This window comes from Benincasa hispida, chromosome 8 (assembly GCF_027475165.1).
Source record: "Benincasa hispida cultivar pf3 chromosome 8, pf3_genome.v1.1, whole genome shotgun sequence".
Taxonomy (NCBI): Eukaryota; Viridiplantae; Streptophyta; class Magnoliopsida; order Cucurbitales; family Cucurbitaceae; genus Benincasa; species Benincasa hispida.
This window is the reverse complement of record NC_143485.1, coordinates 40588575-40609615: the sequence shown is the minus strand read 5'-3', so window position 1 is coordinate 40609615 and position 21041 is coordinate 40588575. Positions and strand designations below refer to the sequence as shown.

General features: G+C 35.0%; 3 protein-coding genes and 2 long non-coding RNA genes across 9 annotated transcripts; 1 reads left to right on the top strand and 4 right to left on the bottom strand.

Moving 5' to 3' along the window:
• The first annotated feature begins 872 nt into the window (after positions 1-872).
• LOC120083473 (surfeit locus protein 1-like) lies at positions 873-6078 on the top strand. The gene is made up of 6 exons (XM_039039240.2): positions 873-1284; positions 1399-1499; positions 2198-2436; positions 3148-3325; positions 3407-3690; positions 5422-6078. The coding sequence occupies exons 1-6, from the start codon at positions 1119-1121 to the stop codon at positions 5489-5491; spliced, it is 1038 nt and encodes a 345-aa protein (XP_038895168.1). The 5' UTR covers positions 873-1118; the 3' UTR covers positions 5492-6078.
• A 650-nt stretch (positions 6079-6728) lies between these two features.
• LOC120083474 (uncharacterized protein At3g17950) lies at positions 6729-7876 on the bottom strand. Its single transcript, XM_039039241.2, has 2 exons — positions 7626-7876; positions 6729-7546 (listed from the first exon to the last, which is right to left on the bottom strand). Exons 1-2 carry the CDS (start codon positions 7707-7709, stop codon positions 7064-7066), a joined length of 567 nt encoding a protein of 188 aa, XP_038895169.1. The 5' UTR covers positions 7710-7876; the 3' UTR covers positions 6729-7063.
• Positions 7877-11727: 3851 nt separating this feature from the next.
• On the bottom strand, positions 11728-14838 carry LOC120083665 (nuclease). 4 transcript variants are annotated; one of them, XM_039039503.2, is made up of 6 exons: positions 14499-14791; positions 13662-13873; positions 13425-13526; positions 12814-13271; positions 12513-12738; positions 11728-12383 (listed from the first exon to the last, which is right to left on the bottom strand). In XM_039039503.2, exons 4-6 carry the CDS (start codon positions 13255-13257, stop codon positions 11875-11877), a joined length of 1179 nt encoding a protein of 392 aa, XP_038895431.1. In that variant the 5' UTR covers positions 13258-13271; positions 13425-13526; positions 13662-13873; positions 14499-14791; the 3' UTR covers positions 11728-11874. The 4 variants fall into 4 exon arrangements, with proteins under 4 accessions (XP_038895431.1, XP_038895432.1, XP_038895429.1 ...); XM_039039504.2 differs by lacking the exon at positions 13425-13526 and having other exon boundaries at positions 14499-14810; XM_039039501.2 differs by having other exon boundaries at positions 13425-13873; positions 14499-14772.
• Positions 14839-15323: 485 nt separating this feature from the next.
• LOC120083873 (uncharacterized) lies at positions 15324-17008 on the bottom strand. Its single transcript, XR_005483565.2, has 3 exons — positions 16879-17008; positions 16506-16680; positions 15324-15462 (listed from the first exon to the last, which is right to left on the bottom strand). It is a non-coding gene; the product is annotated as an uncharacterized LOC120083873 (long non-coding RNA).
• A 1487-nt stretch (positions 17009-18495) lies between these two features.
• On the bottom strand, positions 18496-20694 carry LOC150034587 (uncharacterized). 2 transcript variants are annotated; one of them, XR_016531393.1, is made up of 2 exons: positions 20249-20694; positions 18496-20159 (listed from the first exon to the last, which is right to left on the bottom strand). It is a non-coding gene; the product is annotated as an uncharacterized LOC150034587 (long non-coding RNA). The 2 variants fall into 2 exon arrangements; XR_016531394.1 differs by having other exon boundaries at positions 18496-18738.
• Positions 20695-21041: the final 347 nt, after the last annotated feature.

Genomic DNA, 21041 nt, shown 5'->3' with positions numbered 1-21041 from the left:
CGTATCAAAAACTAGTATTCTAAAACTTAGAACAATCTCAAACTAAGTTAGAGTTTATTTTATGCAAAACACTTTTATATATATATAAATTCTTTAGGGTTGGGTATTTTTTTTTAGTTGGTATTTTTTTTTTAATTTCTTCTAAGTTCAAATCAAATGTGATGTTCTCTGGTTCAACAACGTGACGATGAACAATTTTTTTAGATAAGAATAAATTAGAACTGCAACCACAACTCTCAATGTACTTCATTACTAATAAGGGAGAATAATATCTAGAAAAATATCTTTCCATATTGAAAAACAACCTTGAGAGGATGCTAAAGTTGCAATAGCATGAGCCACTTTATTCTCCTCATGAGAAATGTGACAAAAAAAAATGTAAAGTGTTTATACTCTTCCAAAAAACAAGAATATCCTTGATAAGAACCCTAATTTCAATGGAAGATGACTCTTGTATGTTGAGAAGCTTAATAACATCCAACGCATCTGACTCAACCTCGAGCGGCAAGTTCAATCTAAACCACTCACTCTAAACCATAATCAACCCTTCCACTAGAGTGTCGGGTTCAAGCAAGCTAGCACCCCACCTCTTTGAAATGAATTTACACTACACCCAAAATTGCACCATCATTGTGATCCTGCACAATTCAACCCAACTCACTCAAAACCTTTTACATTTGACTAGGCAACCTCCACGTTTACACATTATTCCTGACATATCAATTTATATCTTATTTGAACAAAAGATTCTCCAAATGTATTTTCATGAAAAAAAATTTTCTTTATAAATATCCCGTGAGATTATTCGATGTGTGTGGAATCTGTACCAACCTTCACGAATATAAACTAAAAGCAAATAATTTCATAAATCTAAGGCACTTATTGATGAAATTGAAGGTCCGGGTGTATCATTATAATAAACCCCAAGTTCATGGTGAACTTTGCAATTTTCCCGTTAAAAATAAGGAAGATTAAGAAGGAACTAGCATAGAAATATTGAATGCATAAACCCTAAACTTAACCCTCAAAATTTGAGTTTTTGGACCTCAACAGAGCAGAACAGAGTAGCCAGGTGAAGACCAAGACTGAGAAACTCTCCAAATGTCAGCATCAAGAACATGGCATCTTCTTCCTTAGCTAAATCCATAACAAAATTTCGCCCTTCTTTTTCCCTTTCTGGGCACTGTTCGACGCCTTTACCTCCATCCTCTTCCTCGTTCAGCTCTGCCGCTGTGGTTTCTTCTGCTCCTGATCCCAACTCATCTTTCCTTTCGCAAGCCCAACGTGCGTTTTTTATCTTTCTTCTGTCTGGGTTTCTCTTAATTTTGGAAAATGATTTAGATTCTTGTGGTTTTGATTGTTGAAAATCGCGTATTGCTTTGTGGGTCTTTTTCTTAGAGAAACAAAGAGAGTCGAGATGGTCAAAATGGCTCCTGTTCCTTCCTGGTGCTCTCACGTTTGGCCTTGGAACATGGCAGATTGTCAGGAGGCAAGATAAGGTATTTCGATTTATTGTTGACTTTGTGTTGTGCTTGTTTGAATTATCTAATTTGCAGTTTGATTTTTCAATTTCTCCGTCCCGCCTCCAACGAATTAAGTTGTGATTGATCTAATACAAGTATGCAGCAACACATTTTACTGTTCAAAACTGATGAGGCCTTCATTGCCCCTTGCAAGTAATCGACTCTTGAAACATGGATAGGCCTTTTTTCATTGCTAATTTAACCATTTTGATGCAGTTGAAATTAGTAAAATACCCCCGTTAGAAGAAATGCACGGCCCCATAAGTATGTTGGTCTTGAGGACTTTTCTCAAACGCTCGTATGCTCCTGACAAACTAATAGTTGAGAAGTTTTTAATCTTGGAGGAAAATTGGCGGGGTCTGTGTGATGGATTTCTAACCTTGGTAATTGAGGCATGGGTCTTTCCATGACATAGAGAATATGGCAACTGGTAAATGCAGAAACTCCATTTCATTAAAACATATGGCATGTCAGGGTGTTGAAATTTTTTCATCAATTAGGAGGCTGAGTCTCATTTCTGTTGTTTAGTGTCAAAGGTTTCTTCATTTCCCAACCTTGAGAGCTGAAAGATCATCTTTTGAGCATCAAATCGTTTAACATTGCAGGAAGCTGATGTACAGTACACACATTTCTCATCAAGTACTTATCATCTTTTTTGACATTATATTTTGCAGATAGAAATGCTAGATTACCGGCAGAAGCGATTGTTAATGCAACCTGTGAACATAAACAACTTATTGCCATTGGAGGACAAGCTCGATGATCTGGAGTTCAGGAGAGTGATATGTAAAGGAGTTTTTGATGAGAAAAAATCAACCTATGTTGGTCCACGTTCGAGAAGTATTTCAGGAGTGACAGAAAATGGTCATTATGTGATTACCCCATTGATGCCAATTCCCGGCCTTCCGGATAGGTATAATCCAGTGAAACTTTATGGTTGACTATACCAATTATCATATTAATATTGAACAATCTAATAATATTAAAAACATCAATATCTGATTCAGAATATGGCCTAAAATTTTAATTCTTGCAACCTTTCTGCCCCCCAACTATTCTTCCGTTCCTTTATTCATTGACCATTAGCTTGTGTGAAAAACTTCTTGCGGAGAAGTGAATATAATACAATGGTTTGCTATTATCTGCAATCTTACATCAGTTTAAACAAGAAGAAACTTCAGTCCCTTTTCTCTTATCAACACTGGTGTATTTCTGGATCTTTATACTTTCTTCTTGCAGTATTATTATAATTGTATGCTTTGCTTGTAAGTTCATGGTAGTCGAAGTTGCTTCCAACTAATCACCATAGTCTGTTTATTATTTTCTGATATGAACGTTTGAATAGCAATTTTTTGCTGGAGCTCTTCATACTTAATGGAGCAAAATCAGTGAAGCCATGATAACCATGCTACCTTGTTATGAATGAACAACATATGAAACTATAGATGGGGATGTGCAATGAATTCTGAAGGACATGGAAGACCAAATAGCATCTTCATTTCTGCCAATTCCCATTTTCATGCTGTGAACAAATGAAATTGTGTCCTTTTGGATGAATTTAGTAGTTTCATATTCGTTTTATGACTCCATTCGACTAAGAATGTATCAAATAACCCTCCTCCAGTGTGCAGTCGCCAGTTCTGGTTAATAGAGGCTGGGCTCCACGCACTTGGAAGGAGAAGGCTTTAGAAGTAGATCAACAAGGTAGTGAACAGTCTTCAGATATTGTACCTTCCTTGGTTCAAGAGAATGGGAGAAGCTCTTGGTGGAAGTTCTGGTCAAAAAAGACTGAGAGTCTAGAGGTTCTTTCTGATATTTTCACATGTTAAATGTCAAATAACATTCATTCAAATACTAAAATTCTTACTTTACTTGTTATGCAGAATGAAACCACCCCCATTACTCCAATAGAAGTTATTGGAGTAGTTCGCACAAGTGAGAAGCCTAGCATATTTGTGCCAGCAAATGATCCTGGCTCTAGGCAATGGTTTTATGTCGATGTTCCAGCAATTGCACGCTCTTCTGGTCTACCTGAGGATACTACTTATGTTGAAGACATAAATGAGAATGTGAACCCAAGTGACCCGTATCCCATTCCAAAGGATGTTAATACCTTGATACGGAGTTCCGTTATGCCACAAGATCATCTGAATTATACATTAACATGGTATGTTGTTAGCCTTTTTTCACATGTTCTTTCCATGTAAAGTTCACTATTTCCTGAAGTATGACATTGAGTACTCCTAACCATTGATTGATTCACGTGGAATAAGTTTCAGTTTCTTTTACTTGTGAATAATTATTATTCCAATTACATTGAGAATTAAGATGCTGCATCTGGTCAACTACCAATGGTGGTTGATGGAATAAGCATAGCACCTGTTCATCCCGCGAAGAAAGTGGGTTGAATTACTTTTCAAGCTCATACTCTCTCATGTTTATCAAAGACTCTTCATACCTTATCTGATTTTTTCCCAATCCTTGCAGATATCATTTAAGAAAAATAAATCTGTAATTTCTTTAGAAGGGTTAAGAAAATTTTGAGCTGCTTCTGTTTTAGCTGACTTATAATTTGTAAGTTTATGACTCAGGGGTGTACATGGATGATTTATTTATTGTTTTTTTTTTTTTTTAACCAACCCGAAAATTTGGGTTGGTCGGGTTGGCTAACCGAAAGACCCAAACAGGGTCTCCAACCCGACCCTTGAAATTTGGGTTGGGTTGGGGTGATTTGTTGAGTTACTATATTTTTTTCTTATTAATTTAAGAAACTTAAATTTATCTACTACTAACACATGTCTAATAACTAAAATATCATAAAACTCTAATGTTAAATACATATCTATGATATTGATTACAAACTTTAAACAAAGACAAACATCGCAACAATTCTAAAACAAAAACATTAAAAATTCAACCTAAAGCTAAATCCCAAAAATTAAACTTATATATATATATATATATATATATATATATTCTTTTTAATATTTTATTAATGTATATGTAACTTGGGTTGGGTTGGTCCAACCCGGGAGAAAAAAAAATCAACTCGAAAAAAAATAGGAAAAATTTAACCCAATTCAACCCTGCTTCTTCGGGTGAGTCGGTCTTTGCGTCGATGTGGAGGATTAAGATCTCGAGAAAGGTCAGATTCTTTACCAAGCAGGTTCTTCATGGTCGGATAAGAACGTTGGATAGGTTGGTTAGGAGGTTGCGGTCGATGTTTAGGCCTTTCTACTGTATTCTATGTTGGAAGGTGGAGGAAGACTTGGATCATGTTCCTTGGCGTTGCGAGTATGCAAACTCTGTCTGGGATTATTTTCTCAAGACGTTTGACTTGATGTGTGGTTCGCCATAGGGGTGTTAGAGATATAATGGAGGAGTTCATTCTCAATCGACCATTTGGGGAGAGAAGCCGGTTCCTCTGGCTTGCTAGTGTTTGTGCTATTATTTGGGTGCTATGGATGAGAGGAATAGGTGGGTGTTTAGGGGAATTGAGAAGGATACTAGGAATGTTTTGTCTCTTGTTTGTTTCCATGTTTCTCATTGGGCTTCAATTTTGAAGGCTTTTTGTAATTATTCTATTGACATGATTTTGTATAGCTGGAGTTCCTTCCTGTAGCGGGATTCCCCCATTTTTTGTAGGCTGAGTTTTTTTTGTTCACCCATGTATTCTTTCTTTTTTTTTCTCAATGAAAGTTGTTCTTATCCTCAAAAAAAAAAAAAAAAAAAAAAAAAAAAAACAATCCAACCCTTGAGAGAAGTGTACAAGCATACATAGGCTTATAGTCCTTGCGAGAAGATGACAAAAGTAAAGTAAAATGGATTTTGATGTTGAAGAAGTTTCAATTGGAAGTCTTATACATTCTTATTCTTGCAATGGTTGATCTTTGTGCAGGTACGCTCTCTCAGCTGCTGTAACGTTTATGGCTTTCAAAAGACTGAGTCAAAAAACAAGTCGAAGATAACAAAAACTCTTGCTTGACCTTCTATAGAGCAGGAACGAACCCGGAACTCTCATAAATTGTACGTGCAAATTATTTTTCTTGGTATTGATTTTCATAATGCTTTTCACTAGAGAAGCCTGGATACCTCATTTCCCAAGGACTTTTTGAACTAGAAAATGCTCAGAAATCCTCGATCCCTTTAGAGATACAGCATGTGGCAAGATAACAAGTTTTCTGCAACCATTAAAACTGAGCAACCATTTTGATATTTCCCTAACTAATAAATTTGTTAGTCAATTTGGAGCATTGTTTCTTTGAACTGTCATGTTTTCCGGTGTATGAAAGAACGGTTAATTTCATTTGCCAATATGGATATAGTACAGTGGTAATTGATGTATAGTTTTCTTAGGATTGGGGTTCAAATCTACCTACTCTCTATTATCTTGGGGGGAAAAAAGTTGGTCAGGCCTGTCATATTCTTTGTCTATGTTTTTATTTTCCTTAAATCTTTCATTGTCAAGTTTATTAGGCATAGTTGAATGTGAAAGTGACATTAAATATATATCTTGTTTGGTGGGTTACAATGGATGGTCTATGAATATTGAAAACCTATTTGGTTGGTTGGATGCTTTCAACTTCTAATTGGATTTTAACTTTTTATCATCCTCAAATAAGTCCTTTGGCATTTTTTCAAATGAAAAGTCACATCTCCATTGACATGGATAATGGATGGTTCCCATCTTCAATTTCTCTTACTTGGTACTTCAAAATGTGGCCCAAAGCTATACCCCTGAGCATTGGAAATCTTGGCTATATGTTTCTTCTTTATCTATTTTATGGTATGTTTATTTGGTTATAATCATATTCTAATCATATTTTTTTATTAAGCCTAATAACTTTAATGGTAACTTGACTGTAGTCAAACTAATTTAAGTATATATCTTCGACAAAAATTCAAAGATTCAAACATCTACTAAAAAATCTAATAATTTTAGATTTGTATTGGTGCGATGTAAAGCTCTAGCATAATATGCTTGCTACATTGGTTAGCCACTCTTTACATCAAATCTACTTGGCTAACTTTATTATTATTATTCTGCTTTTGGTTTATATCACGTGTTTAAGCTAAAATATGTTCAAATTGACTTTGTTGATTACCTTAAATACAAAGGTTGAGATAAAAGAATTGTATAAAATTTAATTTGGTATTGGGAGCCCATGTCATCAAATATGTTATTTATGATTGGAAAAAGAGAAATTTGGGGGTATCTGTTTTCAAATTCATTTATGAATTTTGCTCAAACATAGTTCACAATTCACAGCTTGAACAGGAAAATTTCCAAAATCTTCAAAGATGAAGATCTCAGTGTTAATTTTTTTTTAATTATTTTCGAAAAGAAAAAAAAAAAGAAAAAGAAAGAAGTAACCTGTGAGATGATTAAAGAAAATTAAAAAGAAAAAAGAAAAAGAAAAGAGGGTCACCTACACAATAAAGGTGACATTTTTTCCCTTTTTTTCTTCCACATTAAAGCATTTGATTGATTAAATATAATATAACATTTTAAATATACTGGACAAATCAAATCCCAGATTTTAACCGGCACCGCCGCTGCAAATTCCGGTAAGCGATACAGAAAATCGACATAGAGCGCCGGCCGCCGACGTATCATCCTCCGTTTCCGCCGGTGGAAGAACTCTTCCGTCGGCAAACAAAGACCGGCCATTCCTCTGTTGATCTGTCGCAACCACGCCTTCCAGATCCACCGCGTTGCCGTAGAAAGCACCATCCCCAAATCTCCGTTCCACTTCGAGAAACTCGCCCAGAGACGCCGGCTTAACGCCGTCATCCCTACATAGCCGCCACCACCGCCGTTTCCGATCTGCAACCAGTGCCGGTGCAGTTGACGTTTTTCTCTTTGTCTTCTTACTCTTGCGGGAACCGCCGCCCGCGGCGGCCGTCGCAGCGGTGTGTTGATCTCTGTTCTGGGAGGGTACTCGGAAAGTAATCGCCGGGAAGCTGACCCCCATTAGAGTCCCCAAGCTCGTGCTCCTGTCATGGAAAAACGAACCCGTAGACTGCAAAACAGAATTGAATTCCTAAAATAAAGAACAGATTAGAGAATGAGAAAATGGGAGAAAGGCGATAGTGGGGCACCTCAGTATCGAGATCGGAGGAGGAAATGGATGAATTGGTCGGAGAAGACGGCGGCGGTAACAGATCGTTGGCCGGATTCAACATCTCTTTCGCTCTCTCTGGATTCGAGAAGCTGAGAATGAAATTTGAATGAGAAATAAAAACAAAGAAGAAGATGAGAGAGAAAGAATTAAGGAATTGGAAATTGAGGAGAGAGAAAGAGGGATGAAAATTGAAATGGGTTTTGAAATGATTGTTAGTGCAGCCTTTTTGTGTCTGTTATCTTACCCCTTCTTTTATTTATTCTCAATTTTGTCCTCACTTTTTACTTTACTATTCTTCACATATCAAATATATAGCACATTAATGTGTTTAATCGCAAGGGGTGATAATGTAATAATAAACAATTCCTTGGGATATTATATTTTATGCTATTGCATGAGAAACTAAGATATAAAAGATTAAAAGTATTTTTGAAACAACCGATCAACTTTAGAGGTATTTTTTATGATTTAATCATTTTAGAAACTCTAGATTGTGTTTGTCATAATAAAGGAATTACATAAGTTGTGGCAATTTGATTTTGGATTAAAAAGAGATGAACCCATGATCCAAAAATTGTAGATTTGTGCAAGTACAAATTAAACAAGTGCATAAAATAGAAAGGGAAAGACGATGGTAAAGGGAACAGAGAGGACAGAAAGAAGAAAGAAAAGTCAACTAAAATGACTGACCAATGAAGCAGAGGAAGTCAGAGAATCCAATAAATACAAAAGCCCAAAGCACACTCCCCCACACTATAAAATAGCCATTAAATACGTCATAATGCAAGCAAAAGTAACATGATATGTCTATCTTCACTTCAAAATCTTACCATTTCAACAAGTTCAATTAATAACTTTAAACTTTTGGAAATTATCTGAAATCCTATAAAGTTTTTAACTTTCACTACTACCATCGTTTTTACAATTAATTATAATAGTTTTTTTTTTTTTTTTTGGTACTTTCCAACCCAGATCGACTCCGACATTCGAATAAAAGTTTAACTTATTTTCATCGAACATCTAAACCATCGATTTTTTTTTTTTAGGTTTTCTCGGAGAAAACTCAACCAAGATGAAGACTGAGATCATATGCAATCTTTTCAAAATCTTATGGGTTGTTAGGAGCATTAGGTTGAGATATGATTGTCTGAAATTTATATACCTGTGAAGTTCGTATTTTTGTGTTTGAGGTGCAAAATTATTTGATCTGAGTTCATATGTCTGTTATTTTTGTTTTGAAACTTTTTTATTCAATAATTGTACCCATCTTTGTTTAAATAAAATACATATTGTAATTTTTTTTTCTTTTAATTTTTAAAGCTTTTCTTTCTTTATCTCTTTCTGTCTTTTTCTTTTTTGATAATAAACAACAATTAACTCATATTTTTCACAAAAATATAGTTAAATAAAATGAGAAATAAAAAAGAAATCAAAACTTTTTATTCCTAATTTTTCTCATTGAATTTCATCATCTTCTTCTTTTTCTTCTTATTCTTTCCTATTGTTGCTTTGTATTTTTACTTTTATCATGAATTTTTTTTAATTGAATCTCTATCATCATCTTAATGGCCAATAGAATGTCATCACATTTCTTCAACAATTTCTTCCTCCAAATTTGAAGGATCATTAGAGAATAAATCTTCATTTTTCACTAATTCTTGATAGAAAGTATTTTTTAAAAAAAAATCTCCATTTTATGGTTTTTTTTTTTTGTTATATGTTGCTACTTTTCCAATTATTCTTAACACTAATTTGATATGTGCATTTAATTAAATAAAAATATATTTTACAAATTTCTACATATAAATATTGCACTTAATGTAGACAAAATACCATTATTTATATAATCAACAACCCTACAACATACTTTAACAGTCATCGATCTTATAATTGTCAGAAGTGGTAGTCAAAGTTGATTATCAAAAATGGTTTCTGCTAGAGTTTGTAGCCAAAGGTGATGTTGGAGCTTGAAGTTGGTCACATGAAGGTGGAAGTTTGTCGTTGGAGGTGGTTTTCGAAGTCCAGAATTGGTCACGCGAAGATGGTCGTCGAAGTTGATCATCGAAGATGATTTTCGCTAAAGGTAGTTGTCAGAGCTTGAAGTTGGTCACATGAATGTGGCATTGGAGTTGATTTCCAAAGTTTGTCAATGAAACTGGTTGTCGAAGCCTAGAGTTGGTCGTCAAAGTTGCTCACTCGAAGGTGGTCATCAAAGTTGATGATCAAAGGTGATTTTTGTCGGAGTTTGTAGTAAGAGGTGGTTGTCAGAGCCTATGAAGGTCAATCAGAGCCTAAAATTGGTCATCGGAGTTGGTCGTGCAAAAGTGGTAGTCGGAGTTGGTTGCGCGAAAGTAGTCATCGGAATTGGGTCACCAGAGTTGTCATTGAAGGTGCTTGCCAGAGCCGAAATTAGTTGTTGGAGTAGGTGGTGCCAAGGTGGTCGTTGGAGTTGTCATCAGAAGTGGTTGTCGAAGTCCAAAATTGGTTCCTAGAGTGTGACAGCAATAGTCGCTAACACTAGTCGATGGGTGAAGCCATTAAAAATATAGGAAGAAGGAAGAGTTGAGGTGAGTTAGTAAACCAACATTTAAATTTGGTGGATCAAAGGTTGAGTTGTTATATTATACCAACTCAACTCAACTCATATTGATGGGCCAAACACCCCCTATGTAATCATTCCCTAAATTTAACTTCATTTTTATGCACCCCAAGATCCGATTTTCTTCCGTAGATCGCACAATTGCTCGAATGGGAAAACGAAAAATTTGTAAATCTATATAGAAATTCCTAGTTCAGACAACTAAATAGGCCATAAATTTTGAAAATTTGAAGAAGATTTGATAAGATTACACAAGATTTAGGAAAGATTACATACAACCTATGAAAATAAGTTAAATTTTTATTCGAATCTCGAGATCGACCGGACCAAGAAAAACTATTCCAACGAATTCTCCAAAAAGGTGTTAATTGTGAAAGATGAAAACATATGAAGCCTATTTCTAATAATTTCTCAACTTTTTTGAACTTTCTAGATAGTAATTTTTTCTTTTGTTCAACAATTATGGGTAGATGATCTTTAAAATGGTATTTGATATCTTATCCACTTAGCTACAGTGGAATTGACTTGAAAATGTAGCCAATATCCTCATTATATATTTTAAGGAGAAAAAAATATATATCGATTGGTGTGTACGAACTATTTGATTCAAAAGACAAGTACATAGATCCAACAGTTTTGAAGCCCCACCCCATACAAGAGGCGCACCACAATATACACGCATTGCCAGCAGATCAAAAGCAAACTACAGGAGGTGGGGAACTTTGAGGTACTTTCAGATGGAAGCCGAATGAATGTAGCAGTAAAAATGAAACAAACAGAAGAAAACAGTTTCTGATTTGATAAAGCCATGCTCTTTCTTCAAAAAAAGTGAACCACATTCTCAACCATAATTTAACTCAAGCAGGCATGCACTTCTTTAGCAGGCACATATTTATGCCTTTTAAGAAGAGGGGAAAAAAAGGCTTTGTTTACCGAAATTTTGCATTGGATCAAAACAGCATCCACTATTGTCTAAAAAAACAAGCAAATATTAATCAATCACATTCATGTAACTCTGACCCATCACAACAACCATACTCAATCCCTTGCGCATCAAGAGGCAAATATAGTTTGGTATGTGTAACAAAATTCAAAACTCAATGAATACAAATATCAGTCAGTTAATTCATATCTTCGAGAAGGCTAACCTGGTGTTGCTTCCTTGGCAGCAGTACTCAAGGATTTGACTTCCCTAAGAAAAAACACAAGTCCAAGAGAAAATTGACATATTAGAACCATATTTGTTGAATCAAATTAACACAATTTTAAAAGAAAAAAACAAGAGACATATCAGCAACTGATGTAACCAGCTTAATGGTTGATTTTTCTGCAGTCATCAAGAATGTGAAAGTTTGTCTCCAAAGTTCCACAGTGATTGTTTGTCGCATTTGGACTATCAATATCGTATTACAAACAAAAAGAACAGTTGAGATTACGGGCACCATTAGTACACCCTATGTAGTACACTTTTGCAAAAACCTGAGAGAAACAATGTTCATTATTATATTTTTTTCATATGAACATAGTAATGCCAATATACACCTTCAAAATCAGACCCCATTTGTGTATTTCTTATGTTCCCAAAGATTTCTGACCTACTTAGAAGCTATGATAACATAAATTTAATTTACATGGGTGATATATCATTAATGTAGTCACTCCACAATTCAGCTGCAATAGTATCCCGCAACTGTGATGTAATTTCTAGTTCTTCCGTCTCAAAAGCAATGTCCACAATTGGAGTCTCAATGTGTGTTGTCAACTGTTCTGCGTCCAATTGAGGCAAAGAATCCTCCATATGTGGAACATGGTCTTGTTCATATAATCTAAAGAGCCAATCGTCAGGATTCTCCCTCCGAATGTAATTGTGAATCGCACATGTTGCAACAACCAACTTAACTTGTGTCTGTAATGGGTAAGGAGGAGCTGACAATAGTATGGGGAAGCGTGCCTTTAGAGCTCCAAAAGTTCTATCAGTTGCATTGCGCAACAATGAATGCCGTAGATTAAATAGCTCTTTGGCATCTTGTGGATGATAACCACCAGGATATTCCTTTGAATGATAGGGGATATCATGATAAGGGGCAATAAAACCAGGCATGTTCATATATTTTTGGTCCACAAGGTAGTACTTACCTGCAATTCAACAATATTAGCCCAAAAATGGCCAGAGAGCAATAGCCTGACCATTCAAATACCATTTCTACCATATTAGGCACACTAAAAAATAAGAGATTTATGATTATCTTCTTAGAATGCACGCACCTTCAGGGACATGTAGTTTGTTTCGCCTAGTAAGTGCTGAGTTCAGAACCTGCAAATCGGATGCCGATCCTTCCCATCCTGCTAGAACATAATGGAACTTGAGGTCAAATGAGCATGCTGCCAAAACAATTTGAGAAAGTAGTCCTTTCTTATTTCGAAAAGGTCCTTGCTCATCAACACCAACCATCACAGGGATGTGTATGCCATCAATTGCCCCCACACAATCCTAAATAAGTTAAGTTAATGAGAGGGTAAGTCACATTATAGAAAAACACTAGTCAAACTAAAACCACCGTGCTACCTTAAAGTAAGGATAGAATCTTGGATCTTCTAAAATTTCTGGAGGAGGAACATTGGATCCTGGAGGTTGAAAAAAATCCAATGATATTGCCATAATCGCATTCAATACATTGTTAAAATGGCGACTTATTGTTTCTCCCGAATATCTGAACAGCTCTTGAACTGCTCGTGTCCTAAGATTGTGACCAATAATAAACATGAATATGGCTAGTTGCTCTTCAATCTTAATGCGGTTTGTATGACGCAGTAAGCCTTTGGCTTGCAAAATATCGCACAACTTATAAAATATGTGCTTGTCCATGCGGAAATAATCTAAACAACGTTCATTTTGTCCATTGAGTACTTCATCTACAAATTTTGCACCATTAGATACTAGATTATGACTCGGTTCTCTTGGAACGTATTTCCCATAAGTTCCATCCTTTTCATCATCAGAACTCTCCATAGTAAATTTGAACTCTGCAGCCAAAGTATGGGAATATCATCAATTTATTTTTTTCTTCAAATGAAAGAATCAACTTGCCATTATATTTGACAAATAAAAGGAAAAGGAGATTTTGAGAGAGAGAGAGGCAAATAGTATAACAAAAAAAAGCACTCAGAAGATCTTACCTAATAATCCATCAAGGACAAGTACAACTAGAAACGACTGGGCACAAATTAGATTTTTGTAAAGATCTTGAAAAAATGACAAATACCCAAGTGATAAAATTTCTGCAGAACAAAAGTTTGGAGTTTCTAATATGAACATTAAAATAATTAGGTTATCAAACAAAGAAGAATGGCAGGAACCGTTCATAAGGTTTAATGCCTATTGTTGTGGGGAAAAAGATATGGCAACACCCTCACCGGCCTGGTGATCACAATCAAGAAGTGCTTAGGTAATGCAGGGAGTTTTAAGTTGAACACTAGCTCTACTTGATATCTAGCCTCTGTCATGGCTTAAATGTAAATATCAAGAAGTTCTAAGTTCAAATTGAGAACTCTATTTCATCTGTAGCCTGCCATGGTATGTGGTATTAAACACAACATAATTAACAGCTCCAAAAGAACGCATGCACCTTCATAAAAGAAAAAAAGAATGCATCAAAATATTGAATCACAAAATTTCTTTTCTGTTTTTGCTTTAAATTACTGCTTATGTTTTAAGTCCCTTATTATGGTTTATTAACATTTCGTTTCATTGCATCCCTATGTATCTCAAAACAATAGTCTCTATTCATCCTCTTATTAAAAAAGTTTCTCGCTTCTTTTTTAAACCAAAAAAAAAAATATTGAATCACAAAACATCACCAAAGTCCCAAGGAAGGAGAAAGAACAAGTCAATTGGATAGAATCATACAATAGCAACAATATAACCAAAACTCAACGTCAAAGAGAACTTCTAGAGAGAATGAAGAGTAAAAATAACAAGCAAAAAACACCCACATAACGTTCTGCTTCATCCTCAAACTGGTTCCAATCCGCAGATTGGTTTCCAATAAACAAGAACACCATAGTCAATACCCAATACATCAAGTTAACAGTAACCAACCACCCAAATTCATTGAACTTTTCGCTAATAAGAACATGCCCATTTTCCAAAATACACTTAGAAGAACGAATAAAGAAGTTAAAAATTCAAATTTTCAGCAAAACCAAAACTAATGTTTAAGGAGACAAAGCGATAAAGGGCAGGAACCATACATGGTAAGACTACTCTGGAGGGCGTTGTCCACCTGGTTTGAAAACCAGGGAAACGGCGTCGGTGAGTGGCGACGAAGTGGGGAAGATTTGAGGTCAAAATGAGTGCAGAAAGGGAAATGGAAGAAAGTGAAAAGAGGGTTTGAAGAAGAGACAATGACAGAGTAGAATCCGTAGGTATAGAAGTAGTAGAGTCTGAAAAGAAGGGATTTTGGGAGCAGGGGTTGTCCAGACTGTAGATTTTGCAGGGTTTTTCAGCGACTCTGTTTGCTCTGCCATTGGTGTATTTTTATGGTAACTTAATCATAGTGTTTTTCGGTTTTGCTTGTAAAGGGTAGAGTCCGTTTCCATTGGAAAGCCCACCACATACTATGAGTATAAGGAAGCCCATTTTTCTTTTTCTTTTTCTTTTTCTTTTTCTTTTTTCCCTTTTTTCCTTCTTCTTTTTCCGTGAGAAAAGAAAATCAATTTATACATCAAAATTGGATTAAAATAGGAAAATTCTCACATATGAAAAAAAATGTCAACTATTTACAAAAATAGTAAAAAAAAATTTTAAAAAAAATGCAGCACACGAAATTTTAATAAATTTTAAAATACCCAAACTACCCTAATTTTCCCCATTTCTCATTGTCAATTTCTTCAACCTCAACATTCAATTGAACGATTGAGTCCTTCTTCTTCTTCGAGTTCTACAGTCGGCTGCTTCTTCTTCTTCAATTGAATTGTGAAAGATCGACGACGAGCAGTTCTTTCTCTTCTTCTTTGATTCAATCGGTAAGGTGTTCCTCCTCCTTCTCCTTCTTCAATAGTTCTTTTTCTCCTTCTTCTTCTTCAATTGCTACATTTTTTTTTTCGGAATAGGGTCTAAAAAGGACATAGTGGACCACCTAAACTTCAAGCCTATATGATCCCTGAGTAGTGACTGACTAGCAGAATTGCTAGGCCTTGGGGCATCGACTGCTAGCTAGGGAGAAAAAACATTTGAAACAATGAGCTTGAAAATGCGTAGCGAGTGGCTTCCTTAAAAGAAACATGTTTTCATACATCAATAAACATAAACATGTTTTACATAAAACATTTACATTTTTAATTTTAGGGTTTGAAAATAAAAAATGTAAACATGGAATTATAGTACACAAAAAAGAAAACTCTGGAATAAAACTCATCATCATTTTCCTGTAAAGCACCTCTACTCCTTTGTCTGAACATGAGGGAGAACTCTTTTACTTAGTCCCTAATATCCTTAGTTGAGAGAGAGCCCTTTTGCTTGATCTCGCCAACGTCAATAACATAGGTCATACGTGCAGTAGAACTGAATAGGATCCTGACTACCTTACCATACCTTCGGTATCAGGAATCCCTAGCATAACTGAAAATCTAGGTATCTTACTATACCTTTGTTACCAACATTTGGAGTAGGGCTTTTGTACAAGGCTATTAAAACATTCCATAAATATAAAGTAACATACTCGATGATAAAATGATTAAACTTCAAAGTTACATGTCACCGCATAGTGCCTTGTAAACATTAATCATGCTTATAAATTTATTTGTAGAAATTCAACATATTTCATAACATGGGCATAAGCTTACTGAAAACACATGCCAATTTCAACGCATGCCAATTTCACATATAAAATTTAAGTATTTAAAATTATGGATCATACGATCAACATATATTTAAAGCATGTGTTGAGAAAATCATGATATAAAAGCAACAGTTAAGCTGACTATGCGCTGGAAATATTTATAAAAAAAAACTTGTCACTTATAATTTCTAGCTCCATCCTTTAGGTTCATAAGCCTCTCCTAATTGAACTTGGCCTAAAAATAATATTATTAACTTATGGTTATCCTCTTAATTGCATATTCACATACTCCTTTTTTATTGAAACACCTTAACTAATAAAATCTACCTTACTTAATATGCATTTAAGATAATAAGTAACATTGTAAATTTTCAAGCACGGGCATTCAGAAATTCAAAATCTAGGGTTTATAATTTACCTTCCCCTTAGAAAAATTTCATCCTTGAAATTTGCCTTAAGCTTCCTCGTACAAGAGATGTGGGTATTTGTCTCTCATTTGCTTTTCTGTATCCCAGGTGGCCTCTTGCATCCCATGATTTCTCCATAGCACTTTTACTAGAGGAATAGTCTTATCTTGAAGCACTTGTTCTTTCCTGTCAAGAATCCATACTAGTTCTTCTTTATTAGTTAAATTCTCTTTTAACTGTACAGGTCGTACTTGGAGAACATGAGATGTGATGGTGTTGACATTCAACATGCGGAATATTAGGATCTTAAGCAGTCTAATTCCATCAATTTTAGCATAGAAACACGTAAGTTCGTAAACTAAAAATAGAGTTTTGAAGATATACCTTTAAAAAACTCTTCAATCTTCAAATCTAGCTTGAATCTTCACTCCAAATACTTGTAGACCACCACTTGATCTTCCCTACTATCCTTTAAAACCTTAGATTAGGTGGTGGAACCCAAAATGAGTTGGAATTGAAGGGAATAAAAGAGAGTCTTTTATTCTAGTTTTATGTTCTTAGGTTGAAGAACATTTCTTCTTGTTCTTCAACAAAAACCTCAAAATGCATCATCCTTTTCAGCTGAAGTTTTCTAATTTTTTAGACAACTTAGTCATGCAATTAAGACAGCAAATCAGCTTAACACCAAACACCAAGAGGATAATGAAGTTGGAGGTGGAAAAAGTGGGAAAAACCCACTCAAACTTAAAAATTGATTCAAAATCAATTTTTTATTTGAATTTTAAATAAATTTCAATCAAAACAATTTTTATTATTTAATTTAATTTTCCAAAAAACAAATTAAAAATTGATTTATATATTTGAATTTTCAGTAAAATTCAATTAAATCAATTTTTAATATTTAATTTAATTTTCAAAAAATAATAAATTAAACAAGATCGATTTATGTATTTGAATTTTCAAAAAATTTAAAATTTTAATTTTAAATAAAATTCATTTAAATAATTAATTAGAATAATTTAATATCGAATATTAAATTATTAAGACACCAAATCCACAAACATAAATCTCTATTCATGTAATTAATATATGAATCAAATTTAAATATTGTCTAATCCTCCGATTTCGTTTAATTTAATAATTAAATGTTTAATTATATCGTATATAATTACTAATTCCCTCAATTCAAATTTGAACATTTCAAATTTACTCATCACGCTATTCTAAGGTTTAATCCATCTGTGAGCTAGTAAGGGGACCTAATGGACATACAGATCATGAGCTCCAATGATTCAAGATTAATCAGCTAACTCTTTAAAACATATTAGTTAGCATTCGTTAACTACTGGGTCACTCAATTAAAGCCCAGTAGTTGTACTCCCCTCACTTTAGATATATTTTTGTCCACTTGATTTAACCATAATCAGTAAGTCAATCCTTCACAGGTTGTTCGTGATAACTACTGGGTCAAAAGCTGTTTTACCCTAAAGATTACACATTGCTCATTAAGTCTTATTAATCCTCTAATAAACAATTAGTTTGTGATCCAATCACCAAACTGACTGCCTCTCGAGCCAATGAGAGGGTAGGGCCCCTTATTCAAGATTCAGAGTCAGTACTTAAGGGAACAACCTCTCTACTATCACTAAAAGTGGGTAGGAGTGAATTTTGTATTGTACCCTATGCCCCCAGTTATCTACCTGGTCTTACCCTTGAAATGTGGGGCTTATTGAGCCAACCCTCACCTATGCAAATCTAAGGATGATCCTGAATAAACAGGAGTTCATAATTAGCTTAGGATTAAGGTCAAGTTACTTATGTCATCACTTTGAAATAATCATTCTTAAACAGTAAACAACTTTCTAAATTAATAGTGACTTATTCCTTGGTCCAGTATTGTAACGACCCGACTCCCTATGATTCAAGCTAGGTTGTTACTAACACATGCATGCATGTAAGTTAAAAGGACATTTTTTTATAATGAAATAAATGTAAAATAAATGAGATAACTAAAAAGATTTGCATTAAATTCAAATACTTAAAGTCAAAGGATAGGGTATCCATAAATCATGAAAAGAAACAAATAAGTCTGAAAACAAAACTTAAACGGTAGTCTCAAATTTCAAATCTGAAAATGTAAAATATAATAGAAATATTAAAATATAAGCGGAAACATGTAAACTAGTCTCCAGTGGCTCGATCAAAGATTCCTCTTATCAGTCGTCGGTGCATCTCTACCCTTACCTGAAACAACAACATAAAAAAAGATGAGTATAAAATACTCAGTAAGTAAACCCACTACTGGGGTTAGGTTAGGCATCTATATCCTCTAGATGCCTACCTCCGGTGGAACATACATACTCCTCTAGTCCTCATGGGACTCATACATGAGTAACTGATTTTGATCCTACTATAGTTAAGTATACCCACTACCTCTAGTAAGTTTCGTAGGACCCACAACCTCTGGTGAATCCCGAAGGAAAGCACCATCTCTAATGAATCCTGAAGAAAATACAACCTCTGGTGGATCCCGAAGGAAACCACCACCTCTAGTGAATCCCGAAGGAAACACAACCTCTGGTGAATCTCGAAAGATAACACCACCTCTAGTAAATCCCGAAGGAAACACAACCCCCGGTGGATCCCGAAGGAAACCACCACCTCTACTGAATCTTGAAGGAAACACAACATCTAGTGGGCATCTAACTAATCAGTGAGGACACTATCACAATTTCAATAACACAAGTATCATAACATGGTTCTATAACATATATATACATCCCAACATCATAGTTCTACAACATACATATACATCTCAACATCATGGCTCTATAAATACATATACGTCTCGACATCCTCAGACCAAATAAAATCTCATGGAATCAAATATCATCTCATGCTAGCATTCAAGTATCTATATGCGCATTTAATATTTTAGATCCTCGTACAAAAACATACATCGATTATACTATACTATCAGTCTATCATGCCATCGCTCTGTCATAATATCAATATGTCATGCTAGCATACATCTAGTATCTGGCCCGTAGACAGTTTCTAGTAGTAAGATTACTTATCTCAAATCGCAAGTCCAAATATTTCCCTCCAAGCAACTACTCGATAATGAAACTCAAATTAAACCTACTACATAAACCCAACATTTAATTCACACTAAGGCCCGATTCCACCCATCAATTCATACAATCAACCCCAAAATAATTTACCTAAAGTGTGGCTTGATCAACCGTCACTTCCAAGCTTTGGCTCCAAACTCTCCACTAAATTCCACAAAGAAGAACAACCTCTAATTTTGATAGACAGCGACCTTAAACCTTCTAAATACAATAGTCAAGTCAATACTTAATCCAATCATTAGTGGGTGTCCGAAGATCAACCTCAAGAACCATAAATGTTACCAAATTTATTGTCGGAAACGAACTCGAACTCGCTGAACAGCACGTTGCACACTTCAAACTACTCCAATCTTGGATCTTAATTCCAAATATAATAGGTATCAACCAAAAGAAAATCCAAAATTTAATGGGCAAACAAGAACCTTCAAAACTCAACCGATTTTACCCAAAAACTTACCAACACTTGTCGAAATCACTTTAAATCTTCTAGAAAACACTCTTAGCACTTCTTAAATTCAAATCTAGGACCAACTATTATGGGTAAACATTAAATTCAAGTCAATCTTATTTGGTAAATGAGGTAGAACAACAACCCAAAGAAAATTTCACGAACAACTTACCAATCATGCCAAACCGTGTTGCACAGCATGAAAATTCCTCTTCAAGACATCAAATCTAAACCAAAAATATCTAACAAAACCCAAGACAACGGCAGGGGCTGGGCGATGTCAGACGAATGTGGACAATGTGGCGGATCTGATCGCTTCGGCGCATAGAGGGGCACGTGGTGGAGGAGGTCTAAGGCGATGCGACTCGGCTAGCGGGATCTATTCGGTAAAAACCCACAAACGACGAGTGGCTCAAGTGGAGCTCAGATCGGCGGCTGGCGGCACGCGCTGCATGCAGATCGGAGGCAGCAGCTTGTGGGTGCTGGGCTCGATCGAATGGCGAACGATTTCAGGGGGTTCTGGTCTTTAAAGAGGGAGAGGGAAGAGATGGGGGGAAGGGGTTTCAGGTGGGGAGGCACACGAGGAAGAAGAAAGAGAAGGGAGAGAGAAAAAGAAAAAGAAAGAGAAAAGAAAAGAAAAGAAAAGAAAAGAAAAGAAAGAATAAGAATAAGAATAAAATAAAATAAAAATAAAATATATTTTATTTTATTTTATTCTTTTCTTAATCCACATAAATTTTTTAAATTCCCTCCCTTTCAAAAGAGAATTAACTCCTACCATTCATTTTCAACATAAATAATTTCCAACGTTAATAATTAAATTTTCGCAATTACACTTAAAAGTCCAAAATTCCAAAAATGCCCCCAATTAAAAGAAGTTACTAAAATACATTACTAACAAAACTTGGGGTGTTACAAGTCTTATACAAATTCTTTGTATAGAACGTCTCCACATGAACGCTTCA

Bases quoted from the DNA above. Each gene is read 5' to 3' on its own strand.
- LOC120083473 (XM_039039240.2), top strand. From the start codon at position 1,119: ATGGCATCTTCTTCCTTAGCTAAATCCATAACAAAATTTCGCCCTTCT. The intron at 2,437-3,147 runs GTATAATCCAGT...ACCCTCCTCCAG, and splicing joins ATTCCCGGCCTTCCGGATAG to TGTGCAGTCGCCAGTTCTGG. The intron at 3,691-5,421 runs GTATGTTGTTAG...ATCTTTGTGCAG, and splicing joins CTGAATTATACATTAACATG to GTACGCTCTCTCAGCTGCTG.
- LOC120083474 (XM_039039241.2), bottom strand. From the start codon at position 7,709: ATGTTGAATCCGGCCAACGATCTGTTACCGCCGCCGTCTTCTCCGACC. The intron at 7,547-7,625 runs GTGCCCCACTAT...TCTGTTTTGCAG, and splicing joins CCTCCGATCTCGATACTGAG to TCTACGGGTTCGTTTTTCCA.
- LOC120083665 (XM_039039501.2), bottom strand. From the start codon at position 13,611: ATGAACGGTTCCTGCCATTCTTCTTTGTTTGATAACCTAATTATTTTA. The intron at 13,272-13,424 runs GTAAGATCTTCT...CTTTGGCTGCAG, and splicing joins TGTCCTTGATGGATTATTAG to AGTTCAAATTTACTATGGAG. The intron at 12,739-12,813 runs GTAGCACGGTGG...TAACTTATTTAG, and splicing joins GATTCTATCCTTACTTTAAG to GATTGTGTGGGGGCAATTGA.